At 37.3% G+C, this 19,405-nt stretch overlaps 3 protein-coding genes across 6 annotated transcripts; 2 read left to right on the top strand and 1 right to left on the bottom strand.

Annotated features, from left to right (window-relative positions):
- The first annotated feature begins 1,892 nt into the window (after positions 1-1,892).
- Positions 1,893-2,376, top strand: LOC125475333 (flavonol sulfotransferase-like). The gene has a single exon (XM_048580058.1). It carries the CDS (start codon positions 2,034-2,036, stop codon positions 2,355-2,357), a length of 324 nt encoding a protein of 107 aa, XP_048436015.1. The 5' UTR covers positions 1,893-2,033; the 3' UTR covers positions 2,358-2,376.
- LOC103934595 (protein HAPLESS 2) lies at positions 2,370-8,762 on the bottom strand. Its single transcript, XM_009344348.3, has 18 exons — positions 8,531-8,762; positions 8,286-8,429; positions 8,110-8,198; positions 7,762-7,801; positions 6,825-6,882; positions 6,666-6,726; positions 6,026-6,104; positions 5,573-5,707; positions 5,209-5,403; positions 4,781-4,861; positions 4,597-4,697; positions 4,226-4,343; positions 3,918-3,950; positions 3,744-3,837; positions 3,572-3,660; positions 3,309-3,424; positions 3,015-3,115; positions 2,370-2,926 (listed from the first exon to the last, which is right to left on the bottom strand). Exons 1-18 carry the CDS (start codon positions 8,735-8,737, stop codon positions 2,532-2,534), a joined length of 2,136 nt encoding a protein of 711 aa, XP_009342623.3. The 5' UTR covers positions 8,738-8,762; the 3' UTR covers positions 2,370-2,531.
- A 3,247-nt stretch (positions 8,763-12,009) lies between these two features.
- Positions 12,010-16,983, top strand: LOC103934596 (probable serine/threonine-protein kinase SIS8). 4 transcript variants are annotated; one of them, XM_048579948.1, is made up of 15 exons: positions 12,010-12,446; positions 13,021-13,417; positions 13,507-13,626; positions 13,724-14,297; positions 14,454-14,494; positions 14,581-14,649; positions 14,743-14,843; positions 15,107-15,185; positions 15,472-15,570; positions 15,657-15,725; positions 15,895-15,944; positions 16,323-16,404; positions 16,524-16,618; positions 16,713-16,825; positions 16,944-16,983. In XM_048579948.1, the coding sequence occupies exons 1-14, from the start codon at positions 12,154-12,156 to the stop codon at positions 16,813-16,815; spliced, it is 2,172 nt and encodes a 723-aa protein (XP_048435905.1). In that variant the 5' UTR covers positions 12,010-12,153; the 3' UTR covers positions 16,816-16,825; positions 16,944-16,983. The 4 variants fall into 4 exon arrangements, with proteins under 4 accessions (XP_048435905.1, XP_048435904.1, XP_009342624.2 ...); XM_048579947.1 differs by having other exon boundaries at positions 16,713-16,831; XM_009344349.3 differs by having other exon boundaries at positions 16,713-16,983.
- Positions 16,984-19,405: the final 2,422 nt, after the last annotated feature.

Genomic DNA, 19,405 nt, shown 5'->3' with positions numbered 1-19,405 from the left:
TGATCTCGGACAAACGATTAAACAATTGCTTCAAGTTTTGAGCTTGAAACAATACGTGGATGGTCTTCACCTCAAAGTTATGGCAAATGTAGTGTTGATGTAGGATTTCGTTGATTCAAGGGTCATGGCGACTTGATCTTGAATCGAACGTCGTTACAAGTTTTGAGCTTGCAACAAAGTCTTGAAGGAATCGGCACAAGTGCTTATTGATTCTTCAAGGGAATGCTTCGGCTTTGGTCAAAAGAAAGCTTTGGCTTTTGTTGTAAGTTCTTCGAAGAGAGCTTTAGCAGCGTATTAGTCTTCAAACATTTGGCAAAGGTTCTCCTTTTGTGAGAGTTTCGGTCCTTTAATATAGAAATTGTCAACCCTTTGTTTGTCCTAGGACCTTGTATTTATAAACTTCCAAAGCCATGCCTTTGGGTGGATTTGGCTTTGATTTGTGTCTTGATTCGTTCATGGAAGAATTTAGGCATGTTTTGTGTCTTAATTTCAACCACTTTCCCTTGCTTGGCCGAATTATAGGGCTTTCTTGCCTATTTTGTGAGCAATCTTCAATTCTTGCTTGTTTTGTGAAGATGGTTTAGCTTTCGGTTTTGGGAGCAATTTGGGCTCCTTGCCGATTTTAAAGGATTTCTTCCCCCTTTTGCCGAGTTTTGGGGAAGTTTTATTCTTCCTTTGCTTGATTTGTGCCACATGTCATTGATAACTTGTCCATTTGTGATGGGTCATGCCACATGGAGCTTTGTGATGCATCATTTGTATGCAACGAAATTTATATGTCTACAAATTGGTTTTAAACCTAAGGAGACTATATTGTTATATTGTGACAATCAAGCGGCAAGAGAAATAGCCAATAATCCATTTCAGCACGACCGTACTAAGCACGTGGAGGTGGATAGAGACTTCATTAAAGAGAAGTTGGATGTCAAATTAATTTATATTCCGTATGTGAGGTCCGAGGAACAATTAACTGATGTGTTAACTCATGCGGTGTCAACGAGGAGGTTTCAAGACTCACTTAGCAAGTTGGGTCTAGGAGATATTTACCCACCAACTTGAGGAGAAGTGTTGGCGTGAGTCAACCATTTAGTTTAGGAATATAATTATGTGATTGATTCCTTGTATAATTGGGATCCTTATTTCTTGTTATAGAACCTCTTGTACAAATATATATTTACCTCCTATGAAAAACAATAATGCACAACAATTAAACCCTAAAACATCTAGGCTTTTTATCTGATGTTATTTTAGTTGTCTAAGTCTTTACTCTTAACACTTTAACGGGGTGATTTGCGGTTTGATCCGAACTCAATCGGTATCTTAACGGGTGACTTACGAGTCCAACTGTTATCAACCTGACCCAATATATAAGCCCTAATCCAAAACTTTTATTTTTATTTTATTCAAGTCCATATATATTAAATGATCAGTATGCATGCATGTGTAAAAATTTCAAACGCAACGGAATCGAACGTAAGGGATGTGAGTGTAAGTTCTGAGACTTCGATCATATGGGAAACGTAGCATCACCTTATATCAGTTCAGAACTACTTATTTGATTACATATCCCAATTCTCAAAAACTTCACTCAATCTTATCTAAGAACATTTCAATAATTCCTCAGAAAAGAAATAGTTGTCAATGCATAAGCCGAAAGCGGGTGTTAGTGATCACGTACGTTTACTGATCTTCAATGGAGGTTTGTATATTTTGGATTTCTGGGAAAATTGCAGAGAGAATGTAGAAGATGATGATGTGTGTTGAGTGAATATTCTATCATACATAGTGTGTGATATTACCGTTGGAAATAGGAGGAAGAGAGATCCTTCCCTTAAAAATCAATCCTAGCCCGTCATATGTATCACCCTATGAGTTGAGGGCTAAAGAATTGGACCCCCTTTCACTGGAAGAAGCATTCGAGCTTTTCTGCCAAGGCGTCGCGGATTATGGACCCTTCTGGGACCATGTACTAGGGTTTTGGAAAGCAACAATTGGAGTTTCCTGAGAAAGTATTATTCTTGAAGTATGAGACTATGAAGCAGGAGCCGGTTCTTTATGTGAAGAGATTGGCTGAGTTCGTCGGTCAGCCTTTTTCAGCGGAGGAAGAGAGCGAAGGGGTGGTGGATCAAATCATAAAGCTTTGCAGTTTTGAGCATTTGAGCAGTTTGGAGATTAAAAAAACCGCCCAGCTCCAAGAGCCAAATGCTAGTAGCCTCAAGTTCGTTGTTAATAACCGTGACTTCTTCAGGAAAGGCCAGATTGGGGATTGGAAGCATCATTTCACAGATGAGATGGCAAAGCGTGTGGATCATATCACAGGGGAGAAAATAAAAGGTTCTGGGTTGACATTTGGTTGAATTCAATGCATATGAAGTCAATTTAGTTGTGAATTATTGACATTTGGTTGAGAAAACAAAAGTGTTCTCTCACAAATATATTGTGCTGTTACTATTTACAGATCTACCGTACGAGGTTGTGTCAATTCAGTCCTTGTACTTAGAAAATTCACTCTTGATCGTGTCTTGTCACTTTCAATAGTCTTTTGTTGCTCTCCTTCCCTTTTTCTTGGCATGGTATCCATGACTTTCGTCAACTATCTGCATAACGCTTGAATGCTTTCTTCGCCCATGCTTGTGCTTGTCTTTATGGACATGGTGAAGATGGTAGTAATAATCGCTGCCTCTTTCAAGCTGGTTATGCCTGTAATCGTGGTGAATGTTTCTTCGCTTATAGTGAGAACCATGCTTGTGGTGCGTCGCTTCATGTCCATGATGTTTAAGAGCATGAGTGCGCAGGCGGTCTACGTCAACTCTGTGCTTTCGATAATCCTTGCTGTGCTGAGTATCATCCCAAAAATGATCTTCCCACCAATCGTATATAGGATCAAAAAGTCCCTTTTGGTGTAGAAGCCACAGAAGCACAAGCACTGCACCTCAACGTATAATATGTCATGCACTTGTTGCATCTCTAAAATCATCCGCTTATATGTAAGTTTACTGAGAAATTAGGTTTACCTGTTGGAAAAATTGCCAAGAGTAGACCAAACATCACAATCCAACTCATGCATATGTACTGTATGTGGCACCTGAAGTCAAAGAATCCAGCGCATTTCCTTCTGCACATGTAAAGAGAGAAATCAATGAGATTTCATAAAAATCACAAGATTGTTAAAATGTAGAGAAATTAATGACGGTTATAATGCAATCCATGTTTGAAAGGTTGGAGAGAAAAGGAGTCAATCAAAGAACCATTAATTGAGAACGTGAATTTAGAGAACACCAAAGTTCAAAAATGAATCAGGCAAGTACCTGCAAGTTTTTCCAGTGACGAAATCTACCAAAACATTCCACAGATTGTTCCAAATACTTTCCATAGATTCAAAAAAACTGGCTGTGCCATTCTTTGGTGGACTAAAGGGATTACCCTGCCGAAATGAATGACTTCAGTGGTTCATTAATCATATAAATCAATAGCCACAAGGTTTATATTACTTCGAAAGTATTCAGACTTTAAAAAATGAACATGCTGATATACTAGATCTAAACTGCCTCATATATTGATTCAACTCAACCTGTGTTCCATTATCCAGGACAGTAGATGTTGTAGAAAATTGGCACTCAGCTCTATCTACTTCTTTATATTCTGAGTCCTTTAGAATAGCTGTGCATTCAAACTCAAAAGTTAGTCCTATCATTATAAATTTAGGCCATTCTATCATCTGTGGGAACCGCTGCTCATCTTACCGGCGCATACATATTTTGCAGCTTGATCAGTTGGTGGGTAAAGTTTGAAGGATCGGGTCGACATTTCTTTTGGCTTCATAATAAAGAATTGTTCCTGCGAAACAATATCCTTTATAAATACATAGTCATTGATCATGTTTAAACTAAGAACAAGAGCACTAGGGAAAAGCGTACCTCCATAAGGGTGACATCACTAGAGCAATCAAACTGCAAGACGGGAAAATTCATCAGATCTGAAACTACATATTGTAACAGCCATTCACTGAAGTTGTAGACAAAAATACTTCATTGAAGCTGTAAATAGATGTAGTAGGGCATGCTCTCAAATTCTTATAAGCAAGGTGTTTGATTTTTTTAACCTTTTAACAAATAGAAAATAAAAAATATAGAACTTAGAGGACCAATAAATAACACATGAATTTCTTCATGTGCAGTAATCACAACCAAGTTTAAGATCTACATAAAGAAAATTAAAAGCATACCGTTAAGCTATATGATGCTTCCACTTCACCAGTATTGGTGGTTGTTATTGTCGCAGTTCCAAATTGAGTAAGGGCCTCAAATGTTGGGACATTGATGCTTAAGATTTTCCCAGGACTCCTGCAAATATATACAACAGCTGCTGGTGATTAGTTTTAGATGTCAAAGTGAAAAAACCATTTTATCACCAGACAACCACTAGATTCAAAGAACTTAAGCCCTTAATGAATGGAGTAACAGTGTAATGCCCTCCCTCATATGCACGTTGAGAGGCAAACAGATGCTGATAGAGAGAACATCTAAGGAATAAGGTAAAGTGTTTAAGGAAAATAATAAAAACTTTGGAAAATGAACAGCCCAAAAAAGTACAAACCTTTGGTAGACATATTCTACATCGTCAGCACTTAGTTCTATCAAGAGATTTGTATTAATAACTTCAGTGACTCCTATGGAGAACGAATGAGTCCCGGCATTCTGCATCCGATCAGAAAAATGATAAGTAAATCCAAACTGTATAAATCCTTGTGAATGTACTTCTAAAATTGCTGAAACATAACTGGATGCTGGTTTATCCTTTCAAACCTTCCTTCCACCCCATAAAGTGGCAACTGATGCCTTTGAATTCGGTTCTGGTCAGCCTGTCAGAATAAGAACATTTTCACCAGTTTCATACCAACTATAAATAACTATAGACCAAGTACATAACCAAGACTATCTGAAATATCTCATTATACAGAAGGAAAGAAACTCCTGCTTACCTAACAAGTATCTACAATAGAACATAAATTCAACATAGTTTATGTGAAGAACGGTAGAGCAAGTACGCAACTTTCATGCACATTTCGGAGAAAAACAATTTTACACAAATACCAAGAAATCAATACCAATTAGTACCTATAGAAATACCATTTAACAATGATAAGAGAAGACTAAAATTACAAGCATACACCAGAAAAGATGGAGATTTCAGGCTGGATATACAAACCACCCAGTAATTCCATATTTGATTATGCAAGCAACTCCAGAGCGGCGAAGAGCAAAAGTTTGGTTGCCCATTGAAAGCCTCATAACTGACACCAATTTTGTTACATTCAACACCATCTAAAGAAAATCGAACTCTCTCCAGCAGCATCCACATAGAAAAGTTCCTCCCCATATCCTGGGGTTGACCAGGGCCCGCCTTCCACAAAATTAAGAGGAAACTCTCAGCAATATAAGAAAATCGTAAGATGCAGAACTGGAGTTCAGAAAAAAAATTAATAGACCAGCTTAATCACTTCTAAGAACTTTCATATTATCTAGTCTCATAGCAGATGCTAATGACAATTACATCAGTGTAGCAAGCATACCTGCCTTGGGATTACGAGGTAGAAATCCTCAAATGATGGTATATTTGTGTAACCAACAAAATCTCCAATAAGATTGACTCGTAAAAAGTTATCATTGGATATGGCTGTTCTGTTTTCAGGACCAACAAGCACTTCCTGGTGGCAAATAAAGTATACATAAATCTTGGATATGAAATTAAATTGTACTTTTACTATAAGCAACATAAGAGGCTGAAATACTGTCAAGTAAAAGAGAATAGGGAAATTTGTTCTACAAGGAACAGAAAACTGTATAAAGTCCAGCATGAACATTAAACGAACTCTAATTTTCAGCACCACCGCCAAAATACAAGATTCAATCACATGTGCAAGATCAAATCAGGTTATGTACAATGAATAATTGTTTATGGCATAAACAAGGACTTTATATTACAAGAAATGGATATGGTATATGCATTTGGAAGGGAAACATACCGAAACTGTAGACCCAGTCTTCACCTGAATTAGAACACTGAATCCCACTGACCGCTGTCCAATAGCAAAAACATGGAACCTAAATGGTTTAAAATAAATAATAAATTCACTTATTGAATAATCAAATTACAGGATGAATAAACACGAACATCAAAAAGGAAATATATTGTCCATGTGAAATTGTTTATATTCTGTAGCTTCCATCACTTGTGTTGCCAAAACAAACAATTATTGCATGTAAAATAATTTTGAACTCTCAGTAATCTTAGTTCAAGCTGCTTAACTCCCAGAAAAAGAAAAATCAAATGTCTTAATATGATTTATAATTGACGGGTCACTTGACAATAAAAATGTATCAAATATCACAGATTCATGAAAAATGATGAATATGGTATCAAAATTGCGAAGAAAACAAAAGGAATATGGAAACAAATAAAATTTTACACAACTACAACTCTACTACCAAGAAAAATGACTTAGCCTCAAATATTGCTATGTACACCCACCTCATTTCACATATATTCAAAAATATCAGAGGGCTATGGCATATCTGCTAGAACTTATCAAAAATCAATTATCAACCGTCCAAGAAAAAACATAAGTACAGTGAAGAACTTAGTACTTAGTGCAAGGACCTTACCAGTCACCCGGGAAACGAACACAGTGGGCAGTATTGGCTTTTCCCTTCATCAACTTGTCAACTAACCAAAAGAAAGTTGCAAATTCAATACCACAAGACCGTAAGAGGCATCGTGCATGTAAAGTTCAAGAAACAAGAAACAAATTGAAAAGCACATACAAACATTTCCGCATGATGAAGGTACCCTCCGCTGAGGCCCACAAGGACAGCACATTGGCTACAGAGAATAAAACAGACATAATGGGAGAAGAGTGTACATCACAAACTGATTAAAGAAAAAATATATGATAAATAAGAACTATTAAGTGTCAATAGACTACAGAACATATAACTCACGACATATGGCATTCCATTTCACCAAGGGCGATATACTACAAACTGTGAGTGACCTTAGAACGGAAGCTAAATGGAAAAGTGTAAGTAATCACTAATCAGAGAAAATAACCATATGCAACAACATTGTTATGGGATGTACTTCAATAGTACGGGAACATGGAGAAAGGATCAAGAATGGAGAACTTAATTGTCTCGTTGATGCCACAAGGCCAAATATGTGTACGTAGGATGCTATAAATCCCCTGATCTATAGGAAGGAATAAAAGAATAAAAATCAAAGGGTATGGATCCATAACAATTAACCCTATAACGAGACAGTGACAACTGATTAAGAAACAAATTTTCTGGACACTTGATGGACATTGAAATCACAGTTACATAGGTATTGTGGACAATTTTATGATACATCAAAACATTGATTATGAGGAAATTCATCAAATCTTTTCCGTCCAATTCAAATATGTTAATACGAGTGGGTAAGTTTCATGTGATTCCTCACTTATCAAAGCATCACATAGCATATGCCTATCAAAGCAAAGAACGTGTTCGAAGAACAATGTACTGAAACTGAGGTGGGTATTCAATACAAATCCTAAGGTTTACATAGTACAATGTTGTATGATCATACCATACATAATGCAGTTAAAATTGCAAACCGGCATTTAGGAAGCAAATAAAGAAATAAACTGCTACGAAAGACTCAAAAATATTACTGGTACACATAAAAGTGATAACTTTGAAAGTATCATAGAAATGGTACCTCGGTGTGTTCAACAACGTGACCATTTTCATCTCGTAACCTACAGAACAAACAAAAAAAGTCCACTGGTCATGTTTATAGGCACGGTAAAGAATACGACATTTGTCTACAAGTGCAAGATACCCCCTCTCTAAACAAAATACTTCTTCTCAGTCAACATGTTTGTTAACACAATCCAAGGTCAACACCTGATCCTAACTTTAACTTCCAAGCAATTGTTACAATGCATAATCCCAACTAACTCACACCAACCAAAACCAAAGACAATATTTTCCTTTTTCTAAGGAAAATTTTGTAACTGTCAAATAAAAAAGAGTGGGAAAAAATAAAGGCTAAAAGATTGTTTGCCTCTCACATATCTTCACAACTTTGGCATCTGCATCTGCCTCGCATTTGCGGGTTTTAACATAATACTCTTCGGGTTTATAGGCGACATCCTGTTCAAATGTCACAAGAAAAAATCACAAATGCGTTGAAATTGCATTTAAATTACCAATTCAACAATAAAATTTCGGCTTCCTAACCCGTATGTAAGTAAGCTCGTACAAGGCATAAGCTGCGGATTTGTTCACTGTCAGAACAGGCGGTATCCGGAAAGTCTGCATCTTCTGACTCGAATTCTCCTCCACCTCCACAATTTCCGCGACAATCGATGCCTCTCCGCCACTCTGCGAATCCGTACAGGAATCCACCGTTACTACAATACTTGAATTTCAAAAACTGAAAATCCGAAAAGAAAGGGGGAAAAGAAATTAGGGTTGCTATTTACCGCGCCGCTAGGAACGGCCATGTTGAGGACGATCTTTTTGGTGCAGTTCAAGTTTCCGGAATCGGAGTTCTTCTCGCACTTCTCGAGCTTCGATTTCGAAAGAATCTGAACCGCAACGACGTCGTTGGGAGTGAGAAAATGGACGAAGCAGATGAGGATGAGGAAGAGGAGGGTTGCGTGCCCTATATTCAGCGCTTGGATTAGCATCGTTTCTGTGATTTGGGAGAGGGGGAGACGGAGGAGAGGGGCGGATTTTTTGGTGGGGGGTTGGTTGGGGAGGGCGGGTAGAGGTTTGGTTTTGAAACTAAAACCAACGGTTTCGTCATTTTGAAAAAAAACGGTTGGATTTGGATCTGCAAAATCTTGATCAACGGCCCTGGATGAGTGAAGAAATTTTGATAGGAACCATAACATAACGGCCTCGTTTGCTCTACTGCTCTTGCATTCTTCCAACACATTGTATAGTATATGCCCAAACACAAAGTGTGAAATTTTTTTGTTTGGTCGTCAAAATTGAAGGAGAGAGGAAGAGAATGAGAGATAACGTCGGAGTGAGGAGAGAGGAAGAGAGGGAGAGAGGTTGTTTCTTTATTTTTATTTTTAAATTAGAGATAATAAACTTACATGTATATGAGGTTTAAAAAAAAAAAAAAGCAAAATTTTGTTTGTAAAATTAGGTTATTATCCTTAAATTTTTTTTGTTGTAATAAAAGACAAAGATGTCTTTTCATCCTCTTTTGGTTGACAATGAGGGTTTCATTAATGTAGTTTTAGATGATTGTGCAGCCATTTGATAATCATTTTAATTTTTTTAATAAATATTTTTTTTTTGTAGTTTTTTTTTTTTTAACAAACAATAGTGTGATAGTATTTACGCTAAGGGGTGGGAGAGTGGTTAAGTCTTACAATGAGCTTGAGATAATACGGTTCAAATTCGCATTTGACAAGAATCGAACATAAGACCTCTCACTTACAAGTAAAGAGAAATACCACTAAATGATATGTTAAAAAGTTTTAAAATGTAAGTTAAATTTTAAAAACAAAAAAAAATGAAAAACTAAAAAGATTAGCTTTTAGACCATCTCCAAATAAGATGTCAAATTTTAAACCTAAAATTTAAATTTAAAGGCTTACATGGCACTTTGACATCTTTTAAATTTTTGCTCTCAAACCGATATGTCAAATTTTAAACATAAAGTAATAATTCATGTACTTTCTTTGCATTGGGAATGAAAAGAAATAAAAGGATAATGCTTTAAACTAATAAAAAAATTAATAAAAAGCATTTAATAATTAATTAAAAAAATCTGAAGATGTTGTCAAATTTGACAGCAAGGAGGAGAGATGTCAATTTATATCATACCACATCAGATTTGACTTCTCTGTTGAAAAACATTAATGTTGTCTTTTGTTACCGTTATTGCTAATTTGGACAATTTGACATCTCTTTTGAAGATGCCCTTATATGCCAAATAAGTTTTTATTTTTTATTTTCTAAAAAAATGAAAATAAAAAACAAAATAATTATTAAATGATCACTCTGTAATTTTGAAAAGTGTGCATATGTATAGTGACACAGCTAAGTTGGCACGCAATTACAATTACTTAGGTACAATTACATATGTTTGTTTTTTCACAATCACGAGAGCGCTACACCAACGTGGTTAGGGATGAGCATAAAAATTGTCAAACCGCAAAACCGCATCAAATCGTATGGAAAAAGATCGAAAAGAACCGTGTTAATCGGAAAAGTCAACTTTAAAAAAAAAAACCGAACCAAACTGATTCAAATCGATTTCGATTTCGATTTCGAAGGAACAAGAATCGATCGAAACCGAACTGAATCGTTTTATTAATAATAAATAAATGAATTATATATATACACATGTCATGGTATAATAGGTTGAAAAATTAGTTTCACCAAGTTGCAAAGTATTGAATCCATCCCAATTAGGGCTCACCCACCCTCAAATGCTTTTGCTTGCTGTCGTTGCTGCTGTGACATCCCACATCGCCCAGGGGAGTGATCCTTAAATGTATATTCCCATCCCTACCTAGCACGAGGCCTTTTGGGAGCTCACTGGCTTCGGGTTCCGTAGGAACTCCGAAGTTAAGCGAGAAGGGGCTAGAGCACTCCCAGGATGGGTGACCCACTGGGAAGTTGCTTGTGAGTTCCCAAAAACAAAACCGTGAGGGAATGATAAGCCCAAAGCGGACAATATCATGCTACGGTGGTGGAGCGGGCCCGGGAAGTAGTCCCACCCGGGTCGGGATGTGACATTGGTATCAGAGCCTAACCCTGGCCGTGTGTGTGCCGACGAGGACGTCGGGCCCCTAAGGGGGGTGGATTGTGACATCCCACATCGCCCAGGGGAGTGATCCTTAAATGTATATTCCCATCCCTACCTAGCACGAGGCCTTTTGGGAGCTCATTGGCTTCGGGTTCCGTAGGAACTCCGAAGTTAAGCGAGAAGGGGCTAGAGCACTCCCAGGATGGGTGACCCACTGGGAAGTTGCTTGTGAGTTCCCAAAAACAAAACCGTGAGGGAATGATAAGCCCAAAGCGGACAATATCATGCTACGGTGGTGGAGCGGGCCCGGGAAGTAGTCCCACCCGGGTCGGGATGTGACAGCTGCTGCTGCCAATATCAGGGGACCAATATCAGGAGACCGATGTTGTTTAAGTTCTTGATTTTTTTTTTTTTGTTTGTTGACCAACTAATGCATATTTCTTTTAATTGTCTATTTTTTGTTAATGGTGTCACTGCCAAAGACATTTGTATTAAAAAGGATATGTGTTGTATGCAACTTTATATAATCATTCTAGAATACATATGTGAATGCATGATGATTTCGTGTTTAAATTATTTAGTATTTAAAACCGTAAACTGGTAAGAACCAGATCAAAACAGATGTAGACCGAACCGTACGATTCTAGTAATAAATTTAAGCGAAACCGTACCAAACTAAACCGTTGATATTTTTCGATTTCGGTTCCAGTTTAGGGGTGGAACTGCATAGAACCGCATCGTGCTCATCCCTAAACATGATATCTTAATTTTACAACATTTTTTGTCAATTTAATAAAGAAAACTGTTATTAGCGTACAAGTGTGTTTATCTTTTTAAATATAGAAAATTTAGTAATAACAATTTTCATAATATGATATATCGTTATTTATGTCGCAATACAATACGTTGAGATTCTTTATAAATAAATCTGAATGGTACTTTTATGATTACGTTTGAACTTGTATGTAGCCAGGTATAAATCCAAAAAGTGGACATTAATAATTTAATATGTGCAAGCTACAAGAAAGGAAGCAAACAATGTGGATGTGGATGAACTCAGGCTTCAAGTCACCAACAACACCTCATCGGTCAAGATTAAATCATTGCCATCAAATTTAGCAACCAATCTATTTCCTAGTGACTTGCAAGTTGCAAGTTGCAAGCACAGACTTGCGTATTAACTAATTAAAAAAACTTAAAATATTATATCAGAGCATTTGGAGCGGACCTGCTCGCGCGATGAGAAACTAAAAGTGGGAAGCAGCCCGCTATATTTAGCAGCTATGCGTATTGCGCACCGTTTTCCTACGCGAGACCTCGCCATCGGTGTCGATGGCCGCCCACGACCAACCGGAGACTCTGTACCAAGTTCTATTCGATCGGTACCGGAGCCTGGAGGCGAGCCACTCCAGGCTCCGAGCCGAGTTCCACCAACTCCGCCACCAGAGGAGGAAGGAGAAGGAGAAGCAAGAGGAGGAGGCTGAGCTGCCGACGTCAGACTATCCGGGTTCGCTGTTCAACGTGCCCGGTTTCTTCCTCTCGGGCAGCCCGTACAAAGCCGTGTTGGATAGCATAGGCCACGCCGTCTATGTCTGCGTAGCATCCAGCGGAGAGATCAATTACTGGTACGCGAGTGCTAGAACTGCGTCGTTGTGATTGTTTCGTGAAGTTGTATGTGTTTTTACGGTGTCACTGTTACAGGTTGGTGGTACTGTATATGTGATATTGGTTGAAACAGTTCATTTTATAAATTTAACTCCACAAAATTGGATTTTGGTAAAAGTAAAGCTAGATTGCATCGAATTTGTGCATATTGTGTTTATCTCAGTAAATATTTACATGCCACAACATATGATCGGTTCGAGACAAAGAATTTGAGGCTAATCCAAGGATTTTAGATAATCACAAATGAATATTGTAAGCGTTTGATATGATATTTACATCGAGATCCTTTGCGATAGAATTCGACACCTGTTATGTACGTCGGGAATAGTTTGGTTCACCATCAAAGTGATTATTGGTGGGCCGATGGGTTTATGTATCCCTGAAGTTGAATTTGTCAAGATTCATGCATGTTGAATTCATTTCTGAAACCTCATTATAGACACTTTAGATGGCAGCTAACATATGCTATCCCATGTGAAGTTAAATTGCTCAAAAATTTGATATTCGTTGACACTGCATCGCGTATTAATTCAGGAATCGAGCGGCTGAGGATCTCTATGGATGGAAGGGCTATGAAGTCCTTGGACAGAGAGATTCTGAGAACATCATTGCTGAGGAATACTTTGCACCTCTAAAGAGAATCATGGAAAAGTTGAGCATTGGGCTATCATGGTCAGGTCAGTTCCCTCTTAAGAAGAGGTCTGGAGAAATATTTGTGGCGATGGTAACCAAAACCCCGTTGTATGAGAACAATGAGCTTGTCGGTATTATCACCATTTCAAATGACGCGGCATTGTTTAATAGATTACAAGCAGAAAATATGAAAACATTCAAGGATCATGCCAATGTCCAATGTAGAGGATGGCAATCAAAGCACCCACGGCCACCTATTGCACCATTGCCACAGATTGCATCGTCTGTTTCTAATCTGGTGCTTATGTGCTACACAATCACAATTCTTTTGATTTCATTCAGATAACTGAAATTGTGCTTTACTCATTATGCTGGTGAACTTATCAGGCCTCAAGACTTCTATCAAGAAATGAAGACAATGTATGCAATTCAAGTGCGATAAACAAGGGCAGAGAGGACTCTACAATACAAACCGAAGATGCTGACTTAGAGAAACCTGGTAAACTGGTGAGTATCTGTCGTACTAAATCATGGTTTCTATGTTTTCATTTCTTTTTATTTCCCTGTAGAGTGTGTCTAAACTATTTTGGTGAGATGGCTGCAGGCAGCAAAGTTCTTGTCAAAGCTGCGTACTATAGGAACCAACAAAGGTGGAAACCAAGATGATAGAAGCTCTCAACAAAGTGGTAGAACCGGTGCTTCTCTGTTTAGAAATGAAGTGACTAAGGATACTACTTCCCCAAGAAAGTCAAAGGCATCAAGTACATGCCACTGCTTTGTTGATACAGACAGTAAGGAAGAAAAACCCGGTAATGGCCATTCTTCTCAAGACGATAATAGAACTCATCCAAATGCATATGGGCACAAAAACTCAATTTCAGATGAGGGTTCTGTTTTAGCCTCTTCAAGGGAGTGCAATGAGGATTTTGGGTCTCCCGGACTGGGTTATCTGCTGCCAATATTACGCTACCAAGTGGAGGGGAAGGATCCAAAACCTGAAGAATGCTACTTGAATACTTTGGAGATTCAAGATTCAGTGCATGGACAAAATGGTAAACAACTACCAAATTTAGACAGCAGTGGTAGTTGTTCAATCAAATGGGATAACGACTCTAACTCCAGAGAAGATTGTGAGATTTCGTGGGATGACTTGCATTTGGGAGATGCAATTGGACAAGGTAGATGTGTCTATTTGTGTTTTAAATCTAGTGCCCTATGCTCAAATTTTGAAAAGCCTGGGGCTATCTTTAATTTAAAAGGTGGAAATTCTTAAGAAGTGTACATGAGACTGGATCTTCAGTATCTAAGCATCCATGTTTGTTCTTGCCTCACAGGCTCATGTGCCATTGTTTATCGTGGAATCTGGAATGAATCGGTACATGTCTATATCAAAATGTCCTTAATATCTTACCCAAATAGTCAATAATTTCACATTTGACTTTTTGTGTGTGTTTTGTTTAGGATGTTGCTATTAAGGTTTACTTTAAGAATGAATACAGTGAAGGGATTTTACAAGACTACAAGAAGGAGGTGCTATAAATTTTCAGTTAACTTGTATTGTTTGTATTGTTGTTTGAGAAAGGAAGCAGTTGATCAAGAATCCCTTTTTCTTTCTTTCTTTAGATTGATATAATGAAAAGATTGCGACATCCTAATGTCTTGTTGTTTATGGGAGCTGTGTGCTCACAAGAACGCCTTGCCATCGTCACAGAGTATTTACCTAGGTAATTGGAACTATATTACTTCTCAAAGATTGGTCAGTGAACGATATTAAGAGTTCGCACATTGTTGCTAAGCTGGTTTATTTCATGCTGTGCTACTAGGTACCAGGCCTTTGATTTTGTACTGTTGATATCATTCTGAATGGTATCTTAACAGTTTAACCAATCTGGTCAAGCCATAAAATGCAGATATCATAAGATACTGCTCCCCTTATCATATGGCAATTATGGACGAGTATTAAACTGATTTCATTTTTTCTGGGCAGGGGAAGTCTCTTTAAACAACTTCACAAGAACAATCAGACATTAGACATCAGACGACGGCTGGTGATGGCTCTTGATGTTGTGCGTCTATACTACTCTCTCTCTCTCTGTTTGTGTCTGCACACAGTTGCTTGTGTTCACATTTTCGTTACAACAAAATTTATCCTTTCGAAGAATTAAAGATGCATGAAACATGCACAAATCCAACTTTGGTCACTAACATCAGGGTGTCACGCTCACATTTAACAGTGGTTATGCAGTTTTGTATATGATTTGTATATGCAAAGTCATGCAAATCAGTTATTTTTCACTTAAGCCTTTCCGGCTTTCTGCTGTCAATGGAATAACAAATTCTCTTATATTACAGGCTAGAGGTATGAATTACTTGCATCATAGAAATCCACCTATAGTTCACAGAGATTTGAAATCGTCTAACCTGCTGGTCGATAAGAATTGGACTGTCAAGGTAATGTAAATCGATCGATGGCCTCACTACTTATTCAAGGAGATGGAGTATACACCAGTTGCTTAGACTAGTCTTTTTTCTGTCAGGTTGGAGACTTTGACCTGTCAAAGTTGAAGAATGCAACCTTCTTGAGTGCAAGATCTGGAAGAGGAACAGTAAGTGACTCCTTCTAAAGGTCCTTTTAATTGCGGAATGTGCTCATGGATATGTTATGCTTTACAAAAATTTGAGAAACCTCAGTGGAATATTTTGAATCTCTATTGATTACAATGACCACCTATATGTAATACTCTCACTTTGAGGTCTTTATTTTACTAAATGCAGCCTCAGTGGATGGCCCCTGAAGTCCTTCGAAACGAACCATCTAATGAGAAGTAATTTCTGAAAACTGATCTATAACTTGTCTTGCATGTCCTCCCTTTTGAAGCTTTTATGTCAAATGCGGATTTTTTGGAGAATATGATATCCTTCAGACATAGAATCAAATGTATTCATCTGTTACCATTGTATTAGATGAAAATTGTATCGAACATTATGTCTGCTATGCTGTAGTTCTGAAATTATAGAATCATATGATCTTGGAATTTTATGGTAGCCCATCCAAGTAGCGATCGAGCAGTCATAGCATTGTAATTGACTATCTAACAATAATCGAGCCTGTATACCTTTTTATTTTCCATTATTGAGCAAACGTGTGGTGACATTTACGTCCAAACTTTTACCGTGTATTGAGTTGTCTTCTCTGTCAACAGGTCAGATGTGTTTGGCTTTGGTGTCATCCTGTGGGAACTAATGACTCAATCGGTCCCATGGAATAACCTCAATTCCTTACAGGTTCTCTCTTGTTTTTCTCAGTGTGCACACTTGTGCGCATATAACGGCACACAAACTTTGATTCTCTTTTCCCTTTTGGTCTTCTAATCTCACTCAAAATTGTTCCTTTCATACGAAAGGTGGTTGGAATTGTAGGGTTCATGGATAGAAGATTAGACATACCAGAAGGCCTCGATCCCCAAGTAGTATCCATCATCGAAGACTGTTGGCAAAGGTAAGTACATTCAGCTGGCTAGCTCATTTTGTTTACTGAAATTCGAACTCACGTGTTGAAACTAAAACCATTCTTTCTTGCCAATAACAATCAGCGGCCCGGAACAACGTCCATCATTTGAAGACATAATTCAGAGAATGAAGGGCCTAATCCAGAAATTTGCATCATTATCTGTGAGGAGGAGCTCAGAATCATAACTATAATATGGTTTAGGTCAAACAAACACCTTTAAGCCTACTAAACAATTCCGAATAGATTAATTTCATCAACTGCTTTAGATAGTCTTTTTTTCTCTGCCCTACAAATGCATACATATGTTTTTCAGGTGGAACATGAAGAAATAAAAGGAATATGTTGGGTAGTGCTGAATTTCCTTTTACAATCTTTCTTGGACTCGTTTTTCTGGAGCGGAGCCGTCCTAATGCAAACCGAGACCCAAGACGAAATGCAATGAGGTATTGTTAATGTAATGGACTTTGTGAAATTAGGAAAATTTTCAAATTTAATGTACCAACCATCTCCATAACAATATGAGCATAAGCTCATTAGTTTTTTTTTTTTTTTTTTTTTTCGTCTTTTTATTTGTTAAGAGTATATTGAACGATAAGTTTTTTAAGATGTATGTAAATTGAGGTTTTGAAAAAGAAATATGAGACTTAGTTCGAAATGAGGTTCAAAGTGCATGTCTTGTTCTCCTTGTGGGTGGCCTTTCATTTGGAGAAGTTTTGCACTTCCACCACTGTTGGGACACCTCCAATTCCTCAACATTACCTTTAGGTTGTGTTTGTTTTCTCTCACTAGCTTTTACTATATTAGATTGGACTAATGCCAGTTTGGCATTACTATGTTTAAAAAAATAAAAAAATAGAAAAAAACTAATTCTGTGTGGTGAGAAACAACTGTAAAGTGAAGTTTTTGAGTGTTTGGTTTTTTCTTTTCTTTTTTTTTTTGTAAGGGAGCTTTAACAACAACAAAAAAAAAAAAAAAAAAAAAAAAAAAAAAAAAAAAAAACCAGTGTATGAGTGTTGGCAAACTTTTGTATAAATTGCTCTAAATATGTTAAATGACTAAAATTAATATGATATTTAATATAATATAATAATTGTCAAAAGATAATAATGTATGGTCAATGATTGTAATTTATAAGATATGTTGGAGTATTCTTGTCATTGAAAAACTCATTTAATGGACACTGATTATTATGCATTGAAAACTAAAAAAAAAAATAACTTTTTTCAAAAGCATCCTTTTCTTTTCTATTGTTATTGAGAGCAATTTTTGAAAAAAAAAAAAAAAACACTTTTTATTTTTTGTTTTACCAAACACATTTAATGTTTCAGGTTTTTTTTTTTTTTTTTATAAATAAATGATGTTAATACTAAGTGACGATGTTCTAGACTTTTAATAAGCCTTTTTTTTTAAAAGCACCACAATTCTAAACCAATTATAAATGTTAGTGCGATCCTATGTTTCTTACATGCCAGGGACTAGTTTTAAGACTTGTCCCAACTAAACGCAACTAAACTTGTTAAATGGCCTTGGCGAGACACCCCAAAATCGAGTTGACGGCTATGACCAACTTCTCCGCTTCACCCCTCCCATCCCACAATCATTTTCAAACCCAGATCAGACGGACTTGCATTGCTTCGCTAAACAGCTTCTGGATTGATTGACACCACCAAAACGACAAATCCCCACAAGCCTATTAATTAAATCATCTCGGATTCGATCTCTCCTCCTCTGATTTGTTGTGGGTATCTTGGTCCTTCCCTCAAAACTCCATTGGTCTACTCCAGGGGAAGAATCAACCGCCATGTTTCTGCTCGATTGGATTTTATCACTGTTATGGGCTTTTTGGAGTAATAGATTTCTAGATTTATGGTTCGTGTTTGGACCCTCTTTATCAACAGTTACTCTTAAATAACAAATACACCAAATGTGATTATTTATTAGACGAATGGTTCACTTTTTTAATCATTCATTGGACCAATGATACTATATTGTTGTAAGAAAGAACCTCTCCTCGCTATCCCATTTGCTACCGCTTTTGTTAACTTGTCCCTTGGTCAATAGTATCTCTTGTTCTAAAGAAAAATTTGAAAGTGTGCATTAGAATATGATTTTTACAACCTAATTCTCATCCTCTCACAGCTCTATCTAGTTTTGTTCCCTAGCCAGAATAAATCAAAAGAGAGAATAAAAGAAATTAATGAAGATGCAATATAAAGAGAGATGTGCGGAAAACAATAAAACATAACTCCGCCAGAAATAATATTTCTGCCATTAAGATAATATTTTGGGGGTGCATACTTTGCAGTACAAGAACCCCACCTTCCGTGCAAACTTTTGGATTTCCGGTGGTACTTATTAACTGCTCCAACTAGGCCAAAGCATGACCCGGCCGCTATATTTGAATTTGACCCATTTCGTCAAACTTCCACACTTGTGAGTTGTGAACAGTTATAAATCAAATCAAATCCACGTTGGTTGACCGACGCCATGGTTTTCTTGATCCGCCCCATCTGGTACCACCACGTAGACGTGGTTGACCGAGTCTCGGTCTGTCCTCGGTGCCTGTCGGCAGGCGGCTACGGAATTCTGGCTGATGTTTCCTCTACCGTCCAATTTATACGTCCGACACTCGCTCCCTCAATTATTTTCTTGTCAACAACGCTTAACATGTGTGTGCAATTATCAATTTTTTCCATTTTTAGGTTAGTAATGGTGTTTGTTTGAAAAAGTTGAAGTTCCATTACAAAATTAATAAATAATATTGAGAGTAGTTTA

Source organism: the organism of the source record quoted next, unplaced genomic scaffold (genome assembly GCF_019419815.1).
Source record: "Pyrus x bretschneideri cultivar Hongxiangsu unplaced genomic scaffold, Pyrus_bretschneideri_v1 Contig14, whole genome shotgun sequence".
NCBI lineage: Eukaryota > Viridiplantae > Streptophyta > Magnoliopsida > Rosales > Rosaceae > Pyrus > Pyrus x bretschneideri.
Note: the sequence above shows the minus strand (reverse complement) of the source record. Positions and strands in the feature narration are given on the sequence as shown.